The sequence below is a fragment of the Setaria italica genome, chromosome VII (genome assembly GCF_000263155.2).
Source record: "Setaria italica strain Yugu1 chromosome VII, Setaria_italica_v2.0, whole genome shotgun sequence".
In the NCBI taxonomy this organism is placed as follows: domain Eukaryota; kingdom Viridiplantae; phylum Streptophyta; class Magnoliopsida; order Poales; family Poaceae; genus Setaria; species Setaria italica.
In genome coordinates this window covers 21,522,373-21,545,228 of record NC_028456.1, presented here as the reverse complement: position 1 = coordinate 21,545,228, position 22,856 = coordinate 21,522,373, and the positions used below count along the sequence as shown (strand labels likewise).

The 22,856-nt window shown below is 47.2% G+C and overlaps 3 protein-coding genes across 22 annotated transcripts; 1 reads left to right on the top strand and 2 right to left on the bottom strand.

Moving 5' to 3' along the window:
• Positions 1-7,581: 7,581 nt before the first annotated feature.
• On the bottom strand, positions 7,582-9,986 carry LOC101756419. The gene is made up of 5 exons (XM_004975744.3): positions 9,709-9,986; positions 9,497-9,568; positions 9,320-9,387; positions 9,050-9,243; positions 7,582-7,931 (listed from the first exon to the last, which is right to left on the bottom strand). Exons 1-5 carry the CDS (start codon positions 9,891-9,893, stop codon positions 7,848-7,850), a joined length of 603 nt encoding a protein of 200 aa, XP_004975801.1. The 5' UTR covers positions 9,894-9,986; the 3' UTR covers positions 7,582-7,847.
• Positions 9,987-12,681: 2,695 nt separating this feature from the next.
• On the bottom strand, positions 12,682-17,524 carry LOC101752766. Of its 20 annotated transcripts, none has more exons than XM_022827928.1 (11): positions 17,090-17,524; positions 16,808-16,949; positions 16,421-16,522; positions 16,038-16,153; positions 15,392-15,660; positions 15,215-15,305; positions 14,261-15,131; positions 14,040-14,143; positions 13,872-13,935; positions 13,362-13,697; positions 12,682-13,221 (listed from the first exon to the last, which is right to left on the bottom strand). In XM_022827928.1, the coding sequence occupies exons 1-7, from the start codon at positions 17,201-17,203 to the stop codon at positions 14,760-14,762; spliced, it is 1,206 nt and encodes a 401-aa protein (XP_022683663.1). In that variant the 5' UTR covers positions 17,204-17,524; the 3' UTR covers positions 12,682-13,221; positions 13,362-13,697; positions 13,872-13,935; positions 14,040-14,143; positions 14,261-14,759. The 20 variants fall into 20 exon arrangements, with proteins under 20 accessions (XP_022683663.1, XP_022683662.1, XP_022683664.1 ...); XM_012847276.2 differs by having other exon boundaries at positions 12,703-13,098; positions 13,183-13,221; positions 14,040-15,131; XM_012847283.2 differs by having other exon boundaries at positions 12,703-13,089; positions 13,183-13,221; positions 14,040-15,131.
• Positions 17,525-18,306: 782 nt separating this feature from the next.
• Positions 18,307-19,988, top strand: LOC101786910 (E3 ubiquitin-protein ligase Os04g0590900). Its single transcript, XM_004975730.4, has one exon. The coding sequence runs from the start codon at positions 18,437-18,439 to the stop codon at positions 19,712-19,714; it is 1,278 nt and encodes a 425-aa protein (XP_004975787.1). The 5' UTR covers positions 18,307-18,436; the 3' UTR covers positions 19,715-19,988.
• Positions 19,989-22,856: the final 2,868 nt, after the last annotated feature.

The following is a 22,856-nucleotide window of genomic DNA, read 5'->3' as shown; positions in this document are numbered from 1 at the left end:
CTCAATTAACTCGCGTTCTACTACCAACAGCATGAGAGGCGACTCCCATGGCGACCACCTACCAGAAACCCACTCGCCGCCCAAATCCACCATCCCGGCCAACAACCACACCAAATCCACCACAGATCAGGATGCGCCTGGCGACGATCTACAAATCCACCCAACCTTTGTAGCGGAAGAACCGAGGAGGACCGAGATCGAGTCATGCCAAGAGCAAGCAAGGTATCAAGGACCAGTCGAGGACACCGGTGTGCAGGAGCTGACACCAGCGGCGGCCCGCCATCAAGATGAGGATGCTCCTTCCCAAGATCATCAAGCAAGGCCGGAGGACAGCATTCTTCCGGATCTCGCCCAAGATCTGCGCCTACAGGCGGACATCACTCTGACAAGACCAGGGGCAAGACTTGATGGGCCAGATGAAGACCCCCTGGTGAAGGATCTCCTCCAACGGCTCGCCAGTAGGGAGATCCCGCAGAATCCACCAGCGGACGTCACCACGGCACAGACTCTCCAAGGTACGCGAGTTATGGGGAGAGAGATGAAGCAGTCCATCAGTTCAGAGAAGGGGAAAGGGCAGGTAGCTGAAGCAAGACCGAGGCAACATTCAATTCAGCTAGCAGCGAGAGAAAGGAGTAATACCACAGGCAATTGGAAGTTCCAGAGTGGTGAATGCTCGAGAGTATCAGGGGCACAAGGTAGGCAATCTTCCTATTACCAAGAACGATCCAAGCGACCTTCCCAACAAGAGTGTCCCAGGCGAACAGAGCGTCACTGGCAGCCAGAGGCACAGCTGGAAGAACACGGCTTCCAGATTGTCAAAGCACCCTACTGGTGGAGAAAGATTGGAACACATTCAAGAGAAGATTCAAAACACCACCAACCGGGCCAGGAAGAACGAAGGAAGCAGTACAGGGAGCACGTCAAAGGCAAATGCCTTAATTGCTATTCCACACAGCACAGAGTAGCACACTGCAACTACCAAGCTAAATGCTGGAGATGTTTGAAGCCAGGGCACCAAGCCCTCTCCTGCCCATCCCGAAGAAATCGATATAAGCAACCCTCACCAGAGCAACAACAGCACAGCCACACTCCTCCTCGTTCAACCCAGGCCGGCCAGGCCACTCGCACGGCCGACCGTTCTTATCTCCAAGCAGCAAAGGGGGAGTCCACCCCCATGGCGGCGTACCCGGGAGACCCGCGTGCTCGCCCGGACCAGGCCTTCTGCGCGGTCACGGCAACCGGATCAATCAAGCGCAGGAGGGAGGCGTTGGTGGGCAGGTCGGCGGTCTGTTGGCTCAATGGCAACAGCCACGACACCGGAACACACCACGTCGTCGAAGCCCTCGAAGAGCAGCTCCACATCAACTGTCATGAGGTGCGCGTCGTCAAGCACTTCCCCGAGCAGTACCTGGTGTTCTTCTCCGACTGCAGAGCATACAACCGCGTCCTCCATCACCGTGGCATCCGCAACAGAGGACGGGTGTTCAACTTCGAGCCATGGTCTGAAGGCCGAAACGCGGTGGAAAGCAAGCTGGAGTACAGAGTCCGCCTGCGTATTGAGGGCATGCCGGTCCATGCCTGGTCCGAGGCGGTGGCAGCCCAAGTCATCGGCCAACACTGTGCCATCCACTTCGTCGAGGAACAGTCACGCCGCCAGGAACGCACAAGGACATATGACCTGTGGGCATGGTCATCCAACCCAAGTAAGATACCCAAGAAGGTTTTGCTAACCGTTACTGATCCTGACAGGGAGCAGCAACCCATTGACGTCCCCCGCAACCTCGTCGAGATGCACCTTGACCCACCCAGGGGCTTCAAAGGGGCCTACAATTACAAGCTGCACATTCATCTGGATGTGGTGGAGGACCTCTCCTTCCTCCACGGGAGGGGTGGAGGCGGGGGACACTACAGGAAGCCACGCCGGGAGTTCCTCTGGAACTACGGGGCAGCTGACTCCCTCGGAGAACGGCGCAGCGGCCAGGGCCACGACGACCGCACAGGACGGGACTACCGACCACGACACGATAGAGACGACTACGATGACAACTTCCAGCGTGGCGTGCGTCGCCACCGCAGCAACTCCGCCTGGGGGAGAATGACGCGCTGTCGGGGGACAGTGGACGACTGCTATAGCTCCAACCGCTACCGCGACAGCAACCACGACTACACCGGCCACCGTAGCAGGGTTGGGCCACCGGACAGCAGCAACCTGACATGGCACAAGAAGAAGGGCCCCCTCAAGAGTGTCACCTTCGCCAACCCAATGGTACAGATCTTGGGTGAGTCCTTGCATCTCCCTATCTAGTGCTACACAGATGAGGCCCTTATCCCCCAGGACAGAGCAGAGGAAGCAATGGAAAGGAGTGATCCAATGAGAGAAGAAATGCTCATCACTCACTGTTATGCAGGGTTCCCATCCAAGGAGCGGCGCATTCTGGATATGCTGGAGGCGCCAGGTTGGACTCCAGTCCCATCCCCAGTTGGCGGCATCAACACTGACAGCAGCACACTCAGCTTCAAGCCATTTGAGGTGCACAATCCTACAACTGAACTTTCCACTGCAAGTCATGAATTATGTTTGTGGGATAAGATAATTCAATTAGAAAATCAAGCACAAACTCTTGAGTCTCCTACACAGCCATCTCCAACGATCCTAGAACCTACTGAAGTAAACACAAACCTGACATTCAGCACTGCCACTACATCCGATTCGCCTGAAGTCGCTACCACTGAACCTCCTGAACACACATTACAAGTGGCTAATACTGTGAGAGTGCAAACCCAGGAACCAAGCAGAGCAGATGCCTCCACCTCCACAAACAGATCAAATAACTCTGAAAATGTGCTAGCTGATAGGGAGACAGACCAGGTGGACGACATGACCAGCTTCCTTAATTTCATCTCACATGTACCAGTTGCTCCCATTTTGCACACACCACCGAGAGTAAATCCCATCCAGCAAGAAAGCCATGGAAACATTCCAGCTCCTAGCCACAGGAAGAGCTCACGCCTAGCAGACAAAGCTAAGCTACACTCAGGCAAAGATAGCATTCAGCTTGCACAGAGTATTCTGATTAGCAAATTGGGGGAATTATCACCAAAAGCACCGCACCAAGATAAACCTGACTTTGATAATTTTACGCAGCATCTCCCGAAGCCTTTGACAAGCATGAAGATGGCTGCGATCCAGACTCTGGTGGAGCAAGGAAACAAGCCTAGGAGCAAGAAGAAAGGCAAGGTGACGCCGGCGCCTGTAGAGACAATGGAGGCATGACCATCGCCTCCCAGTCTCGACCTCCCAGTCTCTTAGTCGTTATATTTTTATTAGCATGTTTAAATTGAAAACTCAGAACTTCCCTCGGTGTGTAATTTTAATGGGGTCCTACGGCTTCAGCGGTATTTGGGCCACGACGGGCCCAGAGTCGACGTCCATGAAGCTCGTCAAGTTGCCCGCGACGGTGATTTGTTGGTGCCTGGCTTTGTATCCGACCTTTGCGTCTAGCCCCATCGTGGGTTTGTATCAGGCCTTTACGCCTAGCCCCATCGGCACAATCCCTTTAACAACTCAAGCTGTGCAAGTTGATAATCATTGTTATGTCGCAAAAAGACTGTAACATACTATGCTGGAATGTCAGAGGATTAAACGCGGCCGCACGTAGAGCGAGTGTGCGCAATACGATCATCTCATCAGGGGCAACAATCATTTGTCTTCAAGAAACTAAAATAGCCCATTGGACAACACGCCTTATCAACGAGACGCTGGGACAAGATTTTGCAAAAAATTTTGTCGCCCTACCAGCCAACGACACAAGGGGTGGCATCATCCTAGCAGCAGCGGATAGGCATTTCCGTCTACATGACACCCTCACTATGACATACACACTATCCGCGACCATTACCATGAAAGCGGACAATACGTCCTGGAAGATCACGGGGGTTTACGGACCACAGAGCGACCAGGAAAAATTGAACTTCCTAGATGAATTAAAGAATCTAAAAGACCAAGTCCCTGAACGTTGGCTAATAGTGGGAGACTTCAACCTGATATACAAGGCCGAAGACAAAAACAACGGTAGACTAAATAGAGGGCTCATGAGAAGATTCAAGCAAGTTCTTGACATAAACCAACTCATGGAATTAGACCTACGGGGCAGAAGATATACGTGGAGCAACGAACAAGATTCGCCAACATTTACCAGAATCGACCGATTTTTCGGAACACCAGAATGGCATACCCTCTTTCCAAACTCCGACCTGCAAGCTCTACCGACCATGGGATCAGATCATTGCCCATTATTTTTAACAGGGGACGTGGCACGGCAACACTACACTGGTTTCCGATTTGAATCATTTTGGGTGTCCATGCCAGGATTCATGGAAATAATTCAGGGGGTTTGGAATCAGTCAGTCAACACGCAGGACGCCATTCTGCGAATGCATGTTAAGCTCATCCGAGCATCAAAAGCACTTAAGCTATGGAAAAGGCAAAACCTGGGCAATCTAGCATTACGATTAGCCATAGCAAAGGAGGCTCTCCTCCTCCTGGACGCCGCACAGGAACAACGACAATTGACACTAGCGGAGCTTGAATTCCGTAAATATCTAAAGGCAAAATCAGATGGACTGGCGGCCATCCAAAGAGCCAGGGCACGACAACACTCCAGACTGACATGGATAAGAAAAGGAGATGCATGCACCAGATTGTTCTTGTTACACGCAAATAACAGGAAGAGAAGACTACACATCCCCATGTTAAATACCAATCTGGGCCCAACTACTAATCATCAGCAAAAAGAAGAAGCAGTGTATGAACACTTCACGAGCCTAATTGGGGAAGCGCAAGAACGAACGTTGAGTCTAAACTGGACCAATTTGGGATACCAACCACATAATCTAAATGAACTTGAAGATCCTTTTGAAGAGGATGAGATAAAAAATGTGATCAAGCACTTACCGACAGAGAAATCACCAGGACCGGACGGTTTCATCGGCCTATTTTATAAGAAATGCTGGCCCATCATAGGCGCGGACCTAGTCGCGGCACTCCAGGCCTTCCACTCCTTACGAACACGACGTTTAGACCTTATCAATGAAGCCAACATTGTGCTACTGCCTAAAAAAGAGGACGCCACCAACCTATCTGATTTTCGGCCAATTAGTCTTATCAACAACCTCGCCAAAATCATAACTAAACTGCTAGCGGACAGACTGGCTCCGAGGCTAAATGAGCTTGTCTCCGGTTCCCAGAACGCCTTCATCAAAAAAAGATGCATACACGACAATTTTATCTACGTACAAAGTGTAATCAAAGCCTTGCACAAGGCTAAAAGGCCAGCATTCTTCATAAAGTTGGATATCTCAAAAGCATTTGATTCATTGAGCTGGGCCTTTCTCCTTGAAGTATTGGAGGCACTGGGTTTCGGACAACGATGGCGAGATTGGGTCTCAATACTACTTGCCACTTCAACCTCTAGAGTGCTACTCAATGGTACTCCAGGGAAAAAAATCCGGCATGCGCGAGGAGTGAGACAAGGAGACCCTCTTTCCCCGATGATGTTCATCCTGGCCATAGATCCACTCCACAGGATAATAGAACTTGCGGCAAACACAAACATCATACATCCAATCCTCCCGCGGGCAGCCAAGTTGAGATGCTCACTCTACGCAGACGACGCAGCACTTTTTGCTAACCCAGATCGACAAGAACTGTATCGCATGCAACAACTGTTACAAACCTTTGGAAATTGTTCGGGCCTAAAAGTTAACTTGAGCAAAACAGAAATCTTCCCCATCCGTTGCAATGACGAATTAATCTCAGAGGCTTTGGTGGACTTCCCGGGCAAAGTGGCGGCTTTTCCTGGAAAATATTTAGGACTCCCATTGCACACACGTAAACTAAGGAAAATGGACATCCAGCCCCTCATTGACAAGGTCGGTGCCAGACTGTCAGGATGGAAAGGAAAATTGCTATCATCAGCAGGGCGCGAAACACTAGTTAAAAGTGTCCTCACAGCTCAACCAATTTACCACCTGACCGTTTTTCCTACTCACAAATGGCTCATCAAGCAAATAGATCGACTAAGAAGAAGCTTCCTATGGAAAGGAGAGGAACCAGAGAAAGTAAGCGGAGGACATTGTCTAATCAATTGGCCGACGGTATGTACACCTAAAGACCTTGGAGGGCTAGGGATCCTAGATCTCGAAAGACTAGCAAGGGCACTCAGAATGAGATGGCTCTGGTTCCAGTGGAGAAACAACGATAAACCATGGGCGGGACTAGAGATCCCTTGTGACAAAACTGATAAAGACCTATTCAATGCGTCAACAATAGTCAAAGTGGGCAAGGGAGCAAGGACGAATTTCTGGCATTCCAGCTGGCTCGATGGGAGAGCACCAAAAAATTTGGCACCGTCACTTTTCATTAAATCAAGAAGAAAAAATTTCACCGTACAACAAGCACTACGAAACAATTTCTGGATCGCGCAGGTCTGCCCGCTGACAACCGAGGATGAAATTTGTGAATATGTCAATCTATGGGAAGAAATTCAGTTACTAGAACGTGACCCAGAGGGCGCGGACCAAATCACATGGAGATGGACACAGACAGGAGAGTACACAACAAAGAGTGCTTATCGCATACAATTTCAGGGCAAGACAAAGACACAAAATATATGCCCGATATGGAAGGCAAAGACCGAACCCAAATGTCGTTTTTTCGCATGGATCCTGCTACACAAGAAGATTCTCACAGCTAACAACCTGGCAAAGAGAGGCTGGCCGCATGACCCCCAATGCAAACTATGTAACTCTGAAGCCGAAACACCAACACACATTTGCAAAGATTGCCCATACACTAAGACAGTGTGGTCCAAGCTTACAACCTGGTATAGCCTGCAAGGCCTACCAGCAAGTGATTCAACCCCCTCGGTAAGTGGATGGTGGAAGAAATGCAGAGCAAAATTGGATAAGCAAACGAGACCGACCTTTGATGGCCTCATCATCTATTTCTGGTGGAACATATGGAAGGAAAGAAACAGGAGAGTCTTTAATCATGAATCCAAATCAACTGAAGAGGTAGCGTACTTAATCAAAGAAGACGCCCAACAATTCAGCTTCGCTACACAAGGACCAACAAATCAGTAGTCGAGCATCTCGCTGGTTCGATCACCCTCGTCAAACTAAATATAAAGCTGGTGAAAGAAGCACCGGAATTGTAGCACTGTTTCTTGCTTTCGTTCTTCAGTTTTCAGGGAATTTAGTTGTCTAGTTTGCTTGGGAGTTGTTGTTTTGTTGAGTTTGGACGGCAGTAGATGAGATACTGCCTGTTGTACAGACTTGTTCCTTTTTCCTTTTTTTCTCTTCTAATAAAATTTACGGCAAAGCTTTTGCCGTTCCTTTCAAAAAAAAGAATAGATTTCTGTTGAGATACGTTTTGGAAAGGGAATTGTTGTTTGTGTAGTTGTGTGCAAATTGCAAAACAAACGATCGTTTGTGTTGTTGTGTCGTTTTCTGCATATAATGTGGCAGCCACACAGGTTATGAGCCAATGCCTGGTGACCGGTGAGGAGCAGGACATCGTCATGACTTAGCACACCCAGATGAGTATTGAACGCCACATGCACTGCTACGAGTAGAATTTGCATTCTTGTGGTCCGTACAAATTAGGTCAGCACTGTACAAGCACGTGATCAGAAAACATCAAATGAGGTAGACGGGCGCCATTTTTCACTCCTAGCTGCTTCTGCTTACTGAGATGACCAAACTAGCACGTGCTTTTTTGAAACATAAAAGGAGTAAAAATAAATAACAAGGAAAAGTGTGCGCTTCTTTAATTTGCGCATGCGAGCTTATTTATTCCTCTCCTCCTCCTTCACGACCTTGTCGATTATAGGATCGACTATTGAATCCACCTCTTTCTTTATCTCATCAACCTGCCCAATGCAATCGAGGGAAATGGTTAACCTCACTGTTTGTATACGATAATCTCAGGTGTAAATGCATTCGTCAGCCACCATAGTTGGCTACACCTCATATTGGCAAAGTGTGTCTTAACAAATGGCGCTTTTTATAGAAAGCAATGCAAAATTGTTCACTGCAACATGTATCAAATATGTCTCTGTATCACAAGCGGGGCTATGAAAATGTGGCTACCCAAAGAATTGCTAATAAACTGAACACATGAAAGAGAGAAAAAAACAAAGTTAAACTACTACACTCCTACTCGATGCTCATACAGTTACTCGACTTCCAACACTATTCAGCTTGGAATCATTTTATACTGTCCTTCCAAAATGAGTTTATTCATTTTACTTATTCCACTTGTCCTTCACAACCCGCGACTAGTGCTTAATATGAAAGTCACTATCACAATGCTAGCCGGACTACAATACTAGCAGGTATCTCCAGATTCCAAGTACTGCAAAGAACAGCAGGTACTAACTAGCAAGATTGTGCAACGAGCTTTAAGAAATATCAACATCAGCAGCTGCCGTAATCCGAGTGACACGTTCTAACGTCCTATCTAGTTGACGACCACACTTTACCACACCTCATATTGGTAAAGGGTGGTAACACCTTCTAAGCAAGCAAATTGTTCATCATAGCTATTAAATTGTTTATAATTTTAAGAAAAAAGACTACAGAGATTTCGGCAACCCAAAGAATCGGTGATTGGCTGAACACATGCCAAATAAAGTCAAACCACCCCACTTGTATATATCCATGGCAGTACTAAGTTATTCGCTTTACGCGCTATTCAGCATAGAAGCAATTTAATTTGGTGTTGCAAAATGAGCTTCTATATCCATTCCACTTCATAAGTCATAACCCGACGCTTTAGTTCCTTTTTTCTCTTTTGAACTGTCATGACCCGGTGCTTAACGTGCAAGGTGAAGTCACTGTCACAAGTTGCAAGGCAGACTACAACCTACAGACCAGCACGTATCTCCAACTACCAAACATGGCAAAGAACAGCAGCTGGTTATAACTTGCAAGACTGTACCAAGCTTTAAGCAACTTGAAGCCTAACGTACTGCATAATTAAACTAACCTTCTGGATCAAGGCCTCGGCTTTCTCGGCATCTTCCTCAATCGCATCGGTGACCGTCTTAATCTTCGAGGCCGCCTCCTTGAGATTTTCGTTGCCGGGGAACGCGTCGGCGACCTCGCCGGCAACCTTCTCCGTCGCCTCTGCCACCGTGTCGATCACCTCGATCGCCACCTCTGCCGTCTTCTCTATCTTATCTGTGTCGCCGCAAAAAGTTGCAATCAAAATGAAATTCACGCTAACACGAATGGTGAATATACGATCTCGATTTACCTTCCAATGTTCTGAACCTTCTATAAATTGGTATTGCAACTATGACAGCACCAACCAACCACTTGGCCCTGAGAAGCCGATAGGTTTCGAACGTGAGAAGGAAATTTGTCAAACAAATTTGGAAACATTAGAATCAGAACAATGAACAAGCAACTCATGCATCTGTTCTTCACTCACCAATGAGGCATGTTGGGAATTGGGAGGTTTCCTCCAGACGGATTTGCTGGGCCAGGACCAACTGCAGGAATTCTGAACCCAAATAGGTGAAATTTTATAGACAAAGCCATCGTGCAGTAGCTGCATGAAACTTAATGTGCATGCCAAGATACAAGCTACTGCGAAAACGTAAAGTTTGGAAAAGAGGAGCTTTAGACGAGAGATGCACTTACCCTGTAGTCGTTCCTTTCATTGGGAAGGCATTGTTCATGCCTGAAGAATTCATCATTAAACTGATGAGGCTTCGGCGGCGATGACACGAAGCGGAGATCACCGGATTCCCGTGGCGGCGAGGAGAAACCTTGGAGGTGTGAGGTGCCAAGCCTCCGGAAATAACACAAGAACTTAGCGCGGCCATGGGATTTAAAGGATCACTACAGGTTTCTTCTACGTTGAAGCTACTCCCTTGTGATTATCTAACAAGGCTGTTGCTTGGGGCAGTATGCTTGTGTTGCTGTGTTCTGGGAGGCCAATAGCAGTATATGTAGCAACCTTGACAAGTAGGTTGCTTGTAAAGATGAGGTTGACTTTGAAAGGAGGTTGAACAAAACCTTACGGTATTTGTGACGACTGAAAATCAGCCGGGTCTTTCCTTTTTCATATAAGAGATAGTAGTTGTGTTTCCTTGTTGAAAACCATCAGGAATGAGAACCTAGATTTTTCAGAGGTAAAATTATTCTGAAAGATAACAACTGTGAACAGTATATGAGCAAGTCAAGATTCAAGAGTGTTTTCGACATGAAATAACTAAAATTAATAGGTGCGTGGAATGGGCAGTAGAATAAAATCTTACTATTACTGATTGGAGAGCCTCCAGGTGAAGTCACCTAGAATCGTAGGTGGACACTCAGGAAAAAAAGAAAAATCCTAGAAATTCTCATAGAAAAGCAAAACATCTGGCCATCAATCGATAGACTCAAATCACCATAACCATTGGATCTATTATGTTTTCAAAAAAATTACCCACCTATGCCATTATGAAAATAGCCTAAAATAACCCCCTAAATCTATATCTAGATTACCCACCTATGCCATTATATAAAATAAACTAAAATAACCCCCTAATCTTCATCAAAATTACCCAATTATACCATTATAAACAATATTTAAAATAACCCCTTAAATTTGTAACTAAATTGCCCACCACTAATACTTAAAAATAACTTAAAATAACCCTTAAATTTGCATCTATATTACCCACATATGCTATTATTAAAAATAAATGAGGTAACCCTACATTGGAATCCAAATCACTTTAATTAAAAATATACATCAACATATGATTCTAAATCGTCTATTTCCTACACTATGGTATATGATATAATAATTAAGGTATATAAGCATGATGTGTGTCACCATTTATAAAGATTTAGAGGAAGTGAGGGGAATATAAATTCTTATGTTAAAATTATACTTCAAACTTAGAGTTCATTAAACAAATTCAAGCGCATATCTACGATGTAAAGTGAAAACTTAAAGATTATAAATGTGTATGAAAATATTATAGAGTTTGAAGTATAATTTTAACATAAGAATTTGTATCTATATCTTATAGATATATACTAACTAATCTATCACAATCGGATGAAGATAATAAGTATATATCTATATAAGTATTATGTTCAAATATTTAACAAATAAGAAGTAGCTCAAGATAATAGTTTTGTAGCAGTGTGGCCTCATTTTTTCCATTGGATACTCCACATTAGTTTTAGTTCTCACGGGATGCTAAAAAAAGACAAATACTAGAAATTCTCATAAAAATCATAAACATCAAACATCAATATATCTTGTAAACTCTATTAATCATAGCCATTGATCTATTGTATTTTCTAAAAAGTTACTCACCACCATCATTATAAAAATATTTGAAAATAAACCCTAAATCTATATCCAAATTACCAAGCTCTTCCATTATAATAAATAATATAATGTAACCACATAATCTTCATCCAATTTACTCATGAATATCATTATAAAGCATAACTTAAAATGCCATTCTAATTTTGTATCTAAGTTACCCACATATGTTATTATTGAAAATAATCTAAAGTAAACACCTAAATGTTAATCTAATTATCTTCATGTGTATCATACAAAAATATCCAAAAGTAAACTAATATATGATTCTAAATTACCTATTTAAATTATTGTTAATATAGAAATACTAAGTTAAGGTATGTAGGCATGACAAGTGTCACCATGTAGACCATTTATACATGTATGTGAGGAAGTGATGAAAAAATTGATTTTTATACTAAACACAATGTATGGAGGTGCGATACAAAATGAAAAAGGTGTGAATGTGGATGAAAAAGTGTATAGAGTGATTACTAATTAAAAATCAATCACAACTGGACAAAGATAAGTGAACATTATATGAGTATTATGTTGAAGTATTGAAAAAAGAGAGTAGTAAGTAAATAATTTTGATTATTAGCTAGAAGTTTAATTTCAAAATAATTTAAATATAATAACTTTAAAACGTTGACCTGTGCGGGAGCACGTGTTGATGGACTAGTTTCTGCAAATTGAAAACTCAACGGTCAACTAATCTAACCGAAATGACTCTTTGCACTTGTATTTGTTCACGTTGCTTTTTATTAGAAACTGCAACCTAAAAACAAAATTGAAAATTCCATGGATGTGTGGTTGAAGAAAATCAAGCTAATGGCAAGAAAGGGTACAACGTGAATGAAAAGGCATATCTCGAGGATAACAGATGCAGGTAGATGGTTACCAGCAAGCACGTGCTTCTGTAAGAAGCCTGAGAACTAAGATAGGAAGTTGTTAAGACATCTTTCGGAAAAAGAAAAGGTTGTTGAAGACGAGGTATACAGTGTAGAAGAAATGAAAAGAACTAAAGAAGTGAGAGATCCATGGAAGTGTCGTTGCAAGCCAACACTTCTGCCATATAAAGTTTGAAACCCAAGGCAGTCAGGCAGATAGATTAAAATGTTTGAGGAATAAATCATCATGTCAGTTGAGCACATGCATCTCCTCATCACATATCATCGCTCGAGTAAAAACTTTGCCAAATTGTCAACAGATATTTCAACCACTATGATCTTCCCGCTTCTCAGTGTTGGACAAGCCTTTTCAGTTTAAGGATAGAGCTGCAGATAACCATTGGTACCTGTAGGGCAGTATGCTATTAAAAGTAAGAATGACATTGGCATTTGGCAGTACAGCCTTTATTTGCAGAGGAAAATAAATTTCTATGCAGACAGTTTTTTTTTTCGTGACTACAAATGAGAACTGTGTATCTAAGAAGGAAAAATGATTTCGAATTTTACAACACGGGCGATCGGGCGCACTCACATGAATATTACACAGCGATACTATACGGCAGAATAGAAACCACCCTAGGCAGAGCACGACTAGGCCGCGCTAGTTGTACTAGAGATCGCTGTCATGCAACAGGCCATCCTAGGCCGACCAGCTTCGCTCCACCCTTGATCCACACACCACAGCAGCCCCTCTTCCATGATTGAGCTGACCATCCGGCTCATGTTGGTAGCCGGCTGGTTTTCAAAGATCCGGCCGTTCTGTTCCTTCCAAACCTTCCACGAGATGAGCAGACAGTATATAGCAATGAAAGGAAGCACTCATTGTTTCTGAATGTTGATGCAGCTTAAAGTCCTTACCATGCACAACAGTACTGCATCACCCCTTGCTTCTGTAATCTGCATGTCGCCATTTAGATTTGTGAGAATGGGATTCAGACAGCCCCAAGATTATAATTTACTGGGGCAGGTACAGTTTCTACTAAATTTAGCCATGCTTATGCTGAATATTCTAAGCCTTGTGGTCCTGTCCACCTTACCGTGTTGCTGTGCTCACCAGTAGATCGGCAAGAGCGCTTTAATCCATTTTTTTTTGTCTCTCTCTTCCCCTCTCCCTTCCCAGCTCACCTCCCTCTGCCTTTCTGCTGGCAACAAGAGACAACTGCGTGCACGGCCCTAAAGAGGGTGCCTGGCCACAATTCCGGCCCAAGCCTCATAGTGCTCGCCGCGAGCCATCTCCAATGCAACACGGCTACGTCTCCATCCCCATTATGCCTTCGCCTAGCCATATAAATTTCCCACTCTTCCTCAATTGCAGGCTTCCAAGCTGGATTCTATATTTCGGACTGCGTCTTGTGAGGATTAAATTGGAGGCTCTAATAAGTAATAGTAAGATTGAGGTTAAGTTTTAATTAACTGAAATTACTGCCTTAGTATTTTTCAATGCACTTTTAGAAACTGCAATCCAAAAATAGAATTCCATTTAGGTGAGATTGAGGTTGAAGCAAGTTAATGAGAAGAAAGGCAACAAAACGAATGGAAATGCATACCTAGAGGATATCAGATGCAGGTAGGTCGTTGCCAGAAAGCACACTTCTGTAAAAAGCCTGAAAACTAAGATATTGAAAGATAAAGAATACAGTACACACAAGCCTGAAAGGCTGAAAAAAAGATAGAGGTTGTTGAATGACAAAGTATACAGTATACTGTATACCTACCAATCAATGAAGCCAGCTCTTTTTCGAACAGCCAAGCCATCATCTTGTAAGCACAAGTAACAAATCAACATGTTTAGCGCATACAACACCTCATTACCGTTTCACTGATTGAGTAAAAACCTTCATATCAGACGTTAAACAATCCTTCAACCACCACAATCTACCTGTTACTCAGTGCTGGATAAGACTATTCAGTTTAAGGATAGTGCTGCAGGCTATACCTAACCATGGTAATTACAGGGCAGGATGCTATTGAAGTAACAATGATGTCATCCCTCATCAGCACAAGCTTCTTTACTGAGTTGAAAATCAGAAATTTCTGGCACAGTATGGCATCGGAAGAAACTACTTCCTGTTTCTGAAAGAAACTACCTGACCCAGGTTCAGTTTTTTACCATCATCACACTGCATCACTCTTTGCTTCTATGCTACTCCTGACTTCATGTTTCAATTTTGTATTTGTGAAATGGGTTTCAGCCTGCCCCAAGATTAGTATTAATTGGGCCAGGTACAGTTTCAGCCAAGCTGAACCATGCTCATGCTGATTCCAAGACTGATGGTCTTGTCGGCCCAACCATATTTGCAGCACACACCACTAAATCAGCAAGAGATCAATTGATGCAAAGATCAAGTAACTTCTCTTGGTAAAATGTCCTCTGTTTTTCTAGGGAAGATGACTCAGATCAAACTGAACCATGTGTTGCATGAAAAATTGCTATCTCATGGTATTGGCATGGTCAAGGAAAGCAATTCAAAACGTCCATCCTCAACATTCTTCTCAGGATTGATCAAAATCTGGAAGCAGAATGGACTATTGCTGCCTTGGTTCAGCAGACATTTGATCATAATAAGCCAAATTTGATGGAAATTAGGCTTTTGTTCAGTTTTTCTCCTTTTTGCTATCTCTTTGTTGCCAGCGTCATCAATTGTACAAGAAGCGCTCATGCTACCTGAGTTAACATAGGTTTCTAACAGCATTTGGCTCTTGTAGCATTCAGATACATCATCTGCAATGATATTGGCAAATAAGATCTCCGCAGCTTTATTCCTTACAAGCAAAGGAACTTGTCCAGATTGGTCATAGACATATATCTGCATATGACGGTAAGATACTAAGATAGTATTACAAATCTATTTAACTACAAAAGAAAATTTCAGGCTGAAGGAAGTCTTACCATAAATGGCTTGTATATCTGCCCAGGAACATGGAGATACTTTGGGTTATTTGGACAATCTATTGCAAAAGTGTTTTCCCCTTGGAGGTTTCTGTACAGACATTCATTATATCATGAGAAGAGCAATATAATTCTTAGATGTATAAGAAGATGGCAGCATGAGAATAAGGTGCCTACTTGTGATATAGAGGTGAACCACATAACTTGCAGCCGGCAGTAATGAAATCTCTGACAATATCATTGTGCTCTTTCAAAGAATGTATGTCAATGACTGACAAGTGTCCCTTAGAGTGGGAGGCTGGTGAACTCAATAAAACCATCTTGGCAATACATGCATAAACATTCACATTACGTAATTTTCTCTGAGAGAATAGTTCTGATATACACAAGAAGTCTGTTGATTCCTTCTCTTTTGCTTCTTTCCAGTTCTTCGATGTCACCTGCAGCTGCAGCATAACACAAGAGTAAACTATGTAAGTGAGTAGCTTATATGCCGTATGGTACCGTGTAGACAGATTGACAATATATTCAACTTCATTCATACTAACTTGGGAACTTATCTACTAAGAATCATCAATGCCCTGAAGTTGTGGTTGAATTTTCAATTCATAATCATTGTAATTCCAAGGTGAGATGATGTAAAACACGAAAACCAAATGCAAAGCACCTGTATCGCCAAAATCTATAAACAAGTTCATGTAGATGATGGAAACTCATCAGTTGAGCCCCTAAGTGAAAATGCAAGGGCAGGTTCCAAGATGATTTGGGTGTGCAGTTTGACATACAACAGTTAAAACTGAAGGATAGTTACAGCAGATTTTACCTGCTGATTACTTTCGCCAAGAGCGCATTTAGTGCGTAGCGTCCATTCTGTCACTCTTCTTAGCTTTGCTTTTGGAACATCCCCCACTTTAGAACTGGCTATTAGTTCATCTATTCCTATATAGGAGTAAATTGCTTGGTTACAAACTAGAATGTTGATTCAGCAACGTGAAGCCATCAATAATTGTCAGTAACAAACAGAACTATGTATCCATTCAATCAACAACAATGTCAACAAAAGCCTTCCTCTCACAAGGCTAATGTATGTTTTCATGTTCCCCGTATGGTACAGATGGATATAGTTGCTTTGTGGTCAGAACATTGTGTTAAGGAGTGCACCAAAAAAACTTTCAGCGAAGAACTAAACCATCTGCAACTCTATACCTTCAGGGTTCATCAAGTCTTTAGAGTTCAACAGAACTTGGACTGCAGATATCTGAGAAGCTCTTCCCTCCAGGCCATTTCTAAACTCCACTATCTTAATATCTGAAACAAGATAACCAGAGGCTTCCAATGAGCAGCGGAGAGCAGCAGAGGTGTTGGGACATACAATGATACAAACAGTAGACGAATTCACAAAGCTCATATTGAATTCCGAAATAAAAAGGACGATCAATCAAAATCAAAGGGTGTTCTGGGAACAGGACCACAGCGAGTCACAGACTCACAGAAGCACATGCGGAAAGAGGAAACAGATTGCCATTATATTGATGCAGAGAAGCTTTTTTCATAAGAAATGTAGATATGCATAACCGACGATATGATCCTTACTTTGCATTAGTAAGACATCGCCAGCGATTATGTCCGAACTCTGCTTGGACGACCACATAGAGACACAGAAGCTGGACCGTGAATCGTCGCCGACTTCAACAATGGTCTTCTGATACGTCCTTCCAGTTGCAGCATTTTGCTCCTAGGAACGGAGAAAAACGAGATCGCCCCTCAGGATGCGTTCACATACAGAGCAGCACGGCAACACCCATCACTCAAATGCTGCTCCACCCTCCCCAAACACACTCTAGCGGAGGTGGATGTAGCATTGAGAAATACTACCTGGTGCGGAAGGACGCGGCGGACGGCCGCCAGCAGCTGCACGAATCCGCCGACATGGCTGGCGGCCGCCGAGAGGTCGATCAGCGGGCCGTACCAGCTCACAACTGCCGCCATGGTGCCGCCGCCGCTGGCCCGTGGACTAGGTCTCGGTACTGAGCTGTACCGTAGATCGGGCTCTGATCCACAGGCGGTCGGAGGGGACGGGCGCGGGGTGGTTGCTGCGCCCCTGTGCGAGCCGCCGCCGCCGCGAAAGGCCGAAACGGCCGGGGGAACCGGAATTGGGGGGACGAGAGAGAGAGAGAGAGAGAGAGAGAGAGAGAGAGAGAGAGAGACGAACAGGAGAGGCGTGGGCTTCGGCCTTCGGGGATCGCGGTGCGGAACAGATTCCGGATCCGGCCACGTTTGGGCCGGCAGAGACGGATTTCTGGGCCCACCGAACACGCCAAACCGGGAGGCCGGGAAATTGGGCTGTCTGACGAAGCTTTCTCGTCTAGAATTAAGGCCCGTTGAGTGTTGACTTGAGCTAATCTCAGCTACTCAAGCTTCAGCAGACTGACGTATAGTTGGTCAGTGCTGACGCGACCGCGGTAGGCCTGGGGTGGGGTGCGAGTGCGAGGCGGCAGGAGTGAAGCGTGCACCGTGCAGGACGGCGCTGGCGGCTGGCACGCAGACGCAGGGATCGGGGAGAAAGCTGGCGAGCACTCGGCGCGAACGGTAGTGGAGGTCTGGAGGAGCCTGCGTGGCTGCGTTGGGGTTTGGCCACAACTTGGCCAGGCTACCGGTGCGTTGAAGCCGTCCGGTGGGAGTGGCAAAGGTCCGACGAAGTGACGAACCCCCTCACATCGCAGCATGCCCGGCCACGTCACTCTTCCAGTCATCGCCCCGTCACCGTCAGGTCTACCCTCCGAGCTCACCGAGTCAAAAGTGGATTAAACGGAGGATGAAATCAAGGTTTATCCTTTCCGCGAGAGGGGGAAAAAAAAGCTTACTCCATGCCAGCACCAACAGTGACAAGCCACTGGCCGCCGGGCGTGGCAGGTTTTTCCACGCGCCCAGTCCAACTTGGCCACCAACCAAAGCCCCCCGGCCCCCGCGGCCGCCCGAGCCCTCGGCAGCCAGCCAGCCTCCCCCAGTCCACGCACCGGCACCGCCGTGCCGTCCCCGTCCACGCACTCGCGCGTCGCGTAAAGAAACCGAGCCCCGCACGCATTCCCGCGACCTTCCGAGCACTTTCCCCTCCCCGACTCCCCCTCCCCCGCCCCGGGTCTCCGCCTCCACCACCAGCGCCCCGCGGGCGACCCACAGATGCCGCCGCCGCGGCCGATCTGACGCGATCGATCCCCGGCGATGAGGCCTCACCGCCGGAGCCTCTTCCCGGTAAACGGCCCGGGCGCCGTGGAATGCGACGGGTACGTCTGCACGCCGCCGTCGCCGCCGGTTCCCAGCTCCCCCTATCACGGCCCCGCCCCTTCCCCGGCGCCGGCGTCCTCCCCGATCCCAGCGTGCCCTCCTATCCACTTCCCGCCCTCGCCTTCTCCCTCCGCGCATAGGGGTCGGAGGAACCAGGGAGGAGGGATGCACGGGCACGGGCCGCCGCCGCCGCCCTCCGGCGTCGGCGGCGGAGGCGACGACCACCGGTGGCACTACGTCAGGTACGTGCTCATCGCGGTCGGGGTGATCGCCTTCGTCTCGCTGATCCTGCTCGGCGTCTCGGTCGCCGTGCGGCGCCGGCAGGTGCGGCGGAGGCGGCAGGCGCTCCTCGCACCGGCCGCCCCGCCGCCGGGCGCGGGGGAAGCCGACGACGGCTGGAACGACCCCGAGGGCGGAGGCGGAGGCGGGGGAGTGGTGCACCACGTCTGGTACATCCGGACCGTGGGGCTCGACGAGGCGGCGATCAACTCCATCGCCGCGACGCGGTACCGCGCCGGGGCGGGGCTCCTGGGCGCGGCCGACTGCTCCGTCTGCCTCGGCGAGTTCCGGGACGGCGAGCTCGTGCGCCTGCTGCCCAAGTGTGGCCACGCGTTCCACGTCCCCTGCATCGACACCTGGCTCCGGGCACACGTCAACTGCCCGCTCTGCCGCTCCGACGTGATCGACCCCGCCGTCACAGCGGCCACCGGGGACGGCGGCGGAGGCGGGGAGGCCAGCTCCGACACGCCGACTGATCAGGATGCGAACGACAACGTCGAAGCCGAGCAAGCGGCTGCGGCGAGCGACGCAATCCCGGATCACGAACAAGAGGACAGGGAGAGTGACCACCAAGAAGAAGAAGCTTCACCCGCAGTAGAGGACCAGCAAGAACGATCCAGCTCCCCGGATCCGCCGCCGCCGCAGCAGCAGCCGTTCTGTCCGCTGCCTCGTAACGTGAGGCGCGCGGCGTCCATGGACGCGGCCATTGTGTCAACCGCGGCAGAGGTCGCGGCACGGGAGCGCTTGCCGGAGGCAGCTCCTGAAGAGGAGCAGATCGGTGGCAGGCGGAAGCGGTCCTGCGCGAAGGCATCGGGTTCCGGCCATCGGAGCAACCTCAGCATCGACAGGCCGGCTTCAGGTGGCATCCCCAGGTCGTTCTTCTCGCGGCATTCGCGTGCTCGGAGCTCGGTGCTGCCGCTGAGCTCCCCGAGCTGAATTTTTGCTCGCTGCTAATAATGTTTCTCCTGTCGTTGATCCACGGCGCGATGTATTATGCTTCTGAAGCTTATGATCTCAAAAGCGAGGTTACAAGTAAAAAAACAAAATACGGTAAATGGAAGTTTGCAATCTGAGAAATACAATACTGTACAGCTCCGTTCTTCTCTGCAGTTTGGATTCAGGAATCGTCTTGATGGTGATGATCTGATTCTGTCTTGGTCTCCTTCGAGCGAAATTAAATATAGAGGTTCATGAATCTCCTGTTTATAAATGTGTGAGATATTCTTGTGTAGGTAGGAGGCAGTGAGGCACTGCATTCTGTCGGTTCCGTCTTTGTTTTCAGGCTATCTTTGTCCGAGCAGCTCTGGCCCGAGGCGATCGTTGGCCTGTCTTGAATCGCATGAAGAAATGCATCTCCGCATCTGGATTGGGCGTGCCTGATCGATCATTTGAAAAGCCATTGCGTTCCAGATGGCACCGGATTAGGCATGCCTGATCGTTTCCTGTACTTGACAGTATCCTCTCCTGGAGCTGGAAGTACAGGCAACGATTATCCTCGAAATGTCACATTCAGAGATAGGTTTGATTCCGAAATTTTGTTTCTGGCCCGGAGCCCCAATGTCACATCCTCGAAGTACTGCACTACTGCGCTGCAGCTGGCAACGACGTCTGAACTCTCAACTGCTGGAAGAATAGAATGGAAAATGCGGCGGCCGCCGGCAGAAGTCCCTGACTCGCATCGGATCGACATCCATCAGATCGCACAAATAATTCATGAATTGTTATTCAATTCCGAGGTCAGTACCAGAACAACTTCCGCGTGATCCGCACTCCGCACTCAGCGGATCAGCAGCTGGAACTGGAACTGGATGTCGGAATGCCAGACGCAATGGCCGGGTGCAATGGACTCCAAATGCGGCAGTGAAACATATCTCCAGTATGCTCGAGGATCTAATGTGCTTGGAAACAAAAGGAGCCAGCAATGTCACCGCTGCCTGACACGGTTGGGTCAAGGTTCACAAAGGCTGCCTTCGATGGACGACCCTCGGAAGGAGGTACCGGATGGGCAGCAGGGGCGGAGCCAGCCGCCGGAGTCACCGGTGTCAGTTGTATTAAACACCGGTGTTAACTCTATAGATAAACAGTGCATGACAGTGTTTTACCATGAGGGCTGTCGAGGAGGACGTTTGGGCAAGAGGGGGAAGGTTAAGAGGCTCCGGAGATGAGGACTGAGAGAGGGCGCTCCCCCTGCCGGTGACCACTTTGGTCCTGGCGTCCACTTCCCATCCGACGACGGTTACTCCGGCCTCGTCGGCCATCACAAGCTTTGCTCCTCCTCACCGACGAAGGTCACTCCGGTCCCGTTGGCCACACAAGCACTTCGTCTCTTCACCGACAACGGTCTCCCCGAACCCGTTGTTTTCCTTTTGCTCTTCGCTACCTCAACGCCATAGCCAACCCAGCTGCCTGCCTTCTTTCCTCCTCGGATCTCTGGTCCCTTCACGTTGGATGGTAGTTTCAGATCATCGACCCTTCATCACCCTATCCCTCGGTGTTCTGTTCATCCTCTTGGTTTCATTTCGTCGGTTGGATGCTTCTTTGTTTTGAGGTGATCGTTTCATCACCGCCCTTCTCTCTCCTTACCTGCTCTAGTTTGTCAAGCTTTGTTTCTTGCTGGTACTTGCTTTCATGGATTTCTCCAAGTTCAATTATGAATTAGGCAAAGCATTCAGCCAATCGGTCCTTAGCACTTTGGGCTCTCAAGTGAATTTTGATGGGAAGCTAGCAGGGCAGGGCTTTCACCTGCTAGCATCGTTTAGCAGAAACAGATTCAGGCTCTCAGAGGAATCAGTAAACACTTGCTTATTATCAGTCCTGGGGGGCAAAGCTCACCTTTTCCTCGCAGAGCAGCTTGAAGATCAAATTTTTAAGTCTATGTAAGTACTCGAAATGTGGGTTTCATGGTCATTAATCATAGCCCCGTGAACCGTGAGCTTTTCAGTCTTTCCTTCTTTCTGCTAAATGATGTTGGCTTTTATAAAGCTCTTAAATTTGTCAAGAAGGATTCGGGTCCATATTTCACCTGGCACAAGGTTTATTCCAAAAATAACAAGAATTTTTTCAATGGCTCTATGAGGTCTTCTCCTGCATATCCTGCCGGGGCTAATAGCATACATGAGAGTTCATAGTTCTATCAGACCTGGAGGAAACCTGGTAATTTTAAAAGTAATATCTCTTTTGCTGATGCGGTAAAAAGACAGTGCCTCTTTCGGGTGCTAATTCCATTCCTTTGGGTTCCCGGTCCTGGGATGTTTCACGAAAGCAGCTTCTGCTTCATCAGAATAATGAAGCTCAGTCTTCACTTCCCAAAGGTTTGCCCACCTTGAGAGTTTTAGTCTTCAGCAGACTGAAACCCCCCCAAACCCGGCATGCTGATTTCAAATTTGACCAACGGGCTACCTCTGGCCTGTCAAGAAATCCTGCTCTAAGATCTTCTGGAAGGCCTTTCACCAAGCCCGGTGCTGTTGTTGCAGGCCACCAAGTCCACCTTAAGAAACTCCCAACTGCTAACTACCCCAAGCATGCACGTATGGATGCCAGTTTGCCGACACTGTAATCAAAGGGGTCATTGGTTTGACTCTTCCCTTGGCGTCAAAACCTAAAACGGTTCACAAATGCGTTTACTACGCTGCCAAGCAGTAACTTCTCCTCAAAAATTACAACCGCTTTATGGCTGAAAGGCGCTGGGCTCAATTGGTTCAGGGATTGTTCACAAATGACAAATAGGCCCTCTCAAAGCCCACCAGTGTCCCCCTCTCTCCAAGTGCTGGATCTGGAACTACTGAGCACACGAAAGGTCACTACCCCTTCATCTTCCTTCCACTCCCCTCTGCCACTGTTCCAGTCGCAAGTAAATCCCCTTCATTCCATTGACGAGTGCGGTGAGCAAGAGGATCAGGAAAGGGACATGACTTCTCTGAATGTCGACCCATCGCATTTGATGTTCCCCAGGTTCGCAAGAGTCATTATCCAAGGGAGACCCAAATTTGCAAGGGTGGTGGTTCCTAGGGCGGCACCGGCGAATGAGGATTTGGCAATCGTCACTATCTCCGGTTATCCCCCTGGTGAGATTCCATTT

Coding starts and splice junctions, on each gene's coding strand:
- LOC101786910 (XM_004975730.4), top strand. CDS start 18,437: ATGAGGCCTCACCGCCGGAGCCTCTTCCCGGTAAACGGCCCGGGCGCC.
- LOC101752766 (XM_022827927.1), bottom strand. CDS start 17,203: ATGGCGGCAGTTGTGAGCTGGTACGGCCCGCTGATCGACCTCTCGGCG. Junction 16,154..16,420: donor AGACTTGATGAACCCTGAAG/GTATAGAGTTGC, acceptor ACTCCTATATAG/GAATAGATGAACTAATAGCC. Junction 15,661..16,037: donor TTGGCGAAAGTAATCAGCAG/GTAAAATCTGCT, acceptor GTTATGCTGCAG/CTGCAGGTGACATCGAAGAA.
- LOC101756419 (XM_004975744.3), bottom strand. CDS start 9,893: ATGGCCGCGCTAAGTTCTTGTGTTATTTCCGGAGGCTTGGCACCTCAC. Junction 9,388..9,496: donor ATTCCCAACATGCCTCATTG/GTGAGTGAAGAA, acceptor TCGGCTTCTCAG/GGCCAAGTGGTTGGTTGGTG. Junction 7,932..9,049: donor CCGAGGCCTTGATCCAGAAG/GTTAGTTTAATT, acceptor TGCATTGGGCAG/GTTGATGAGATAAAGAAAGA.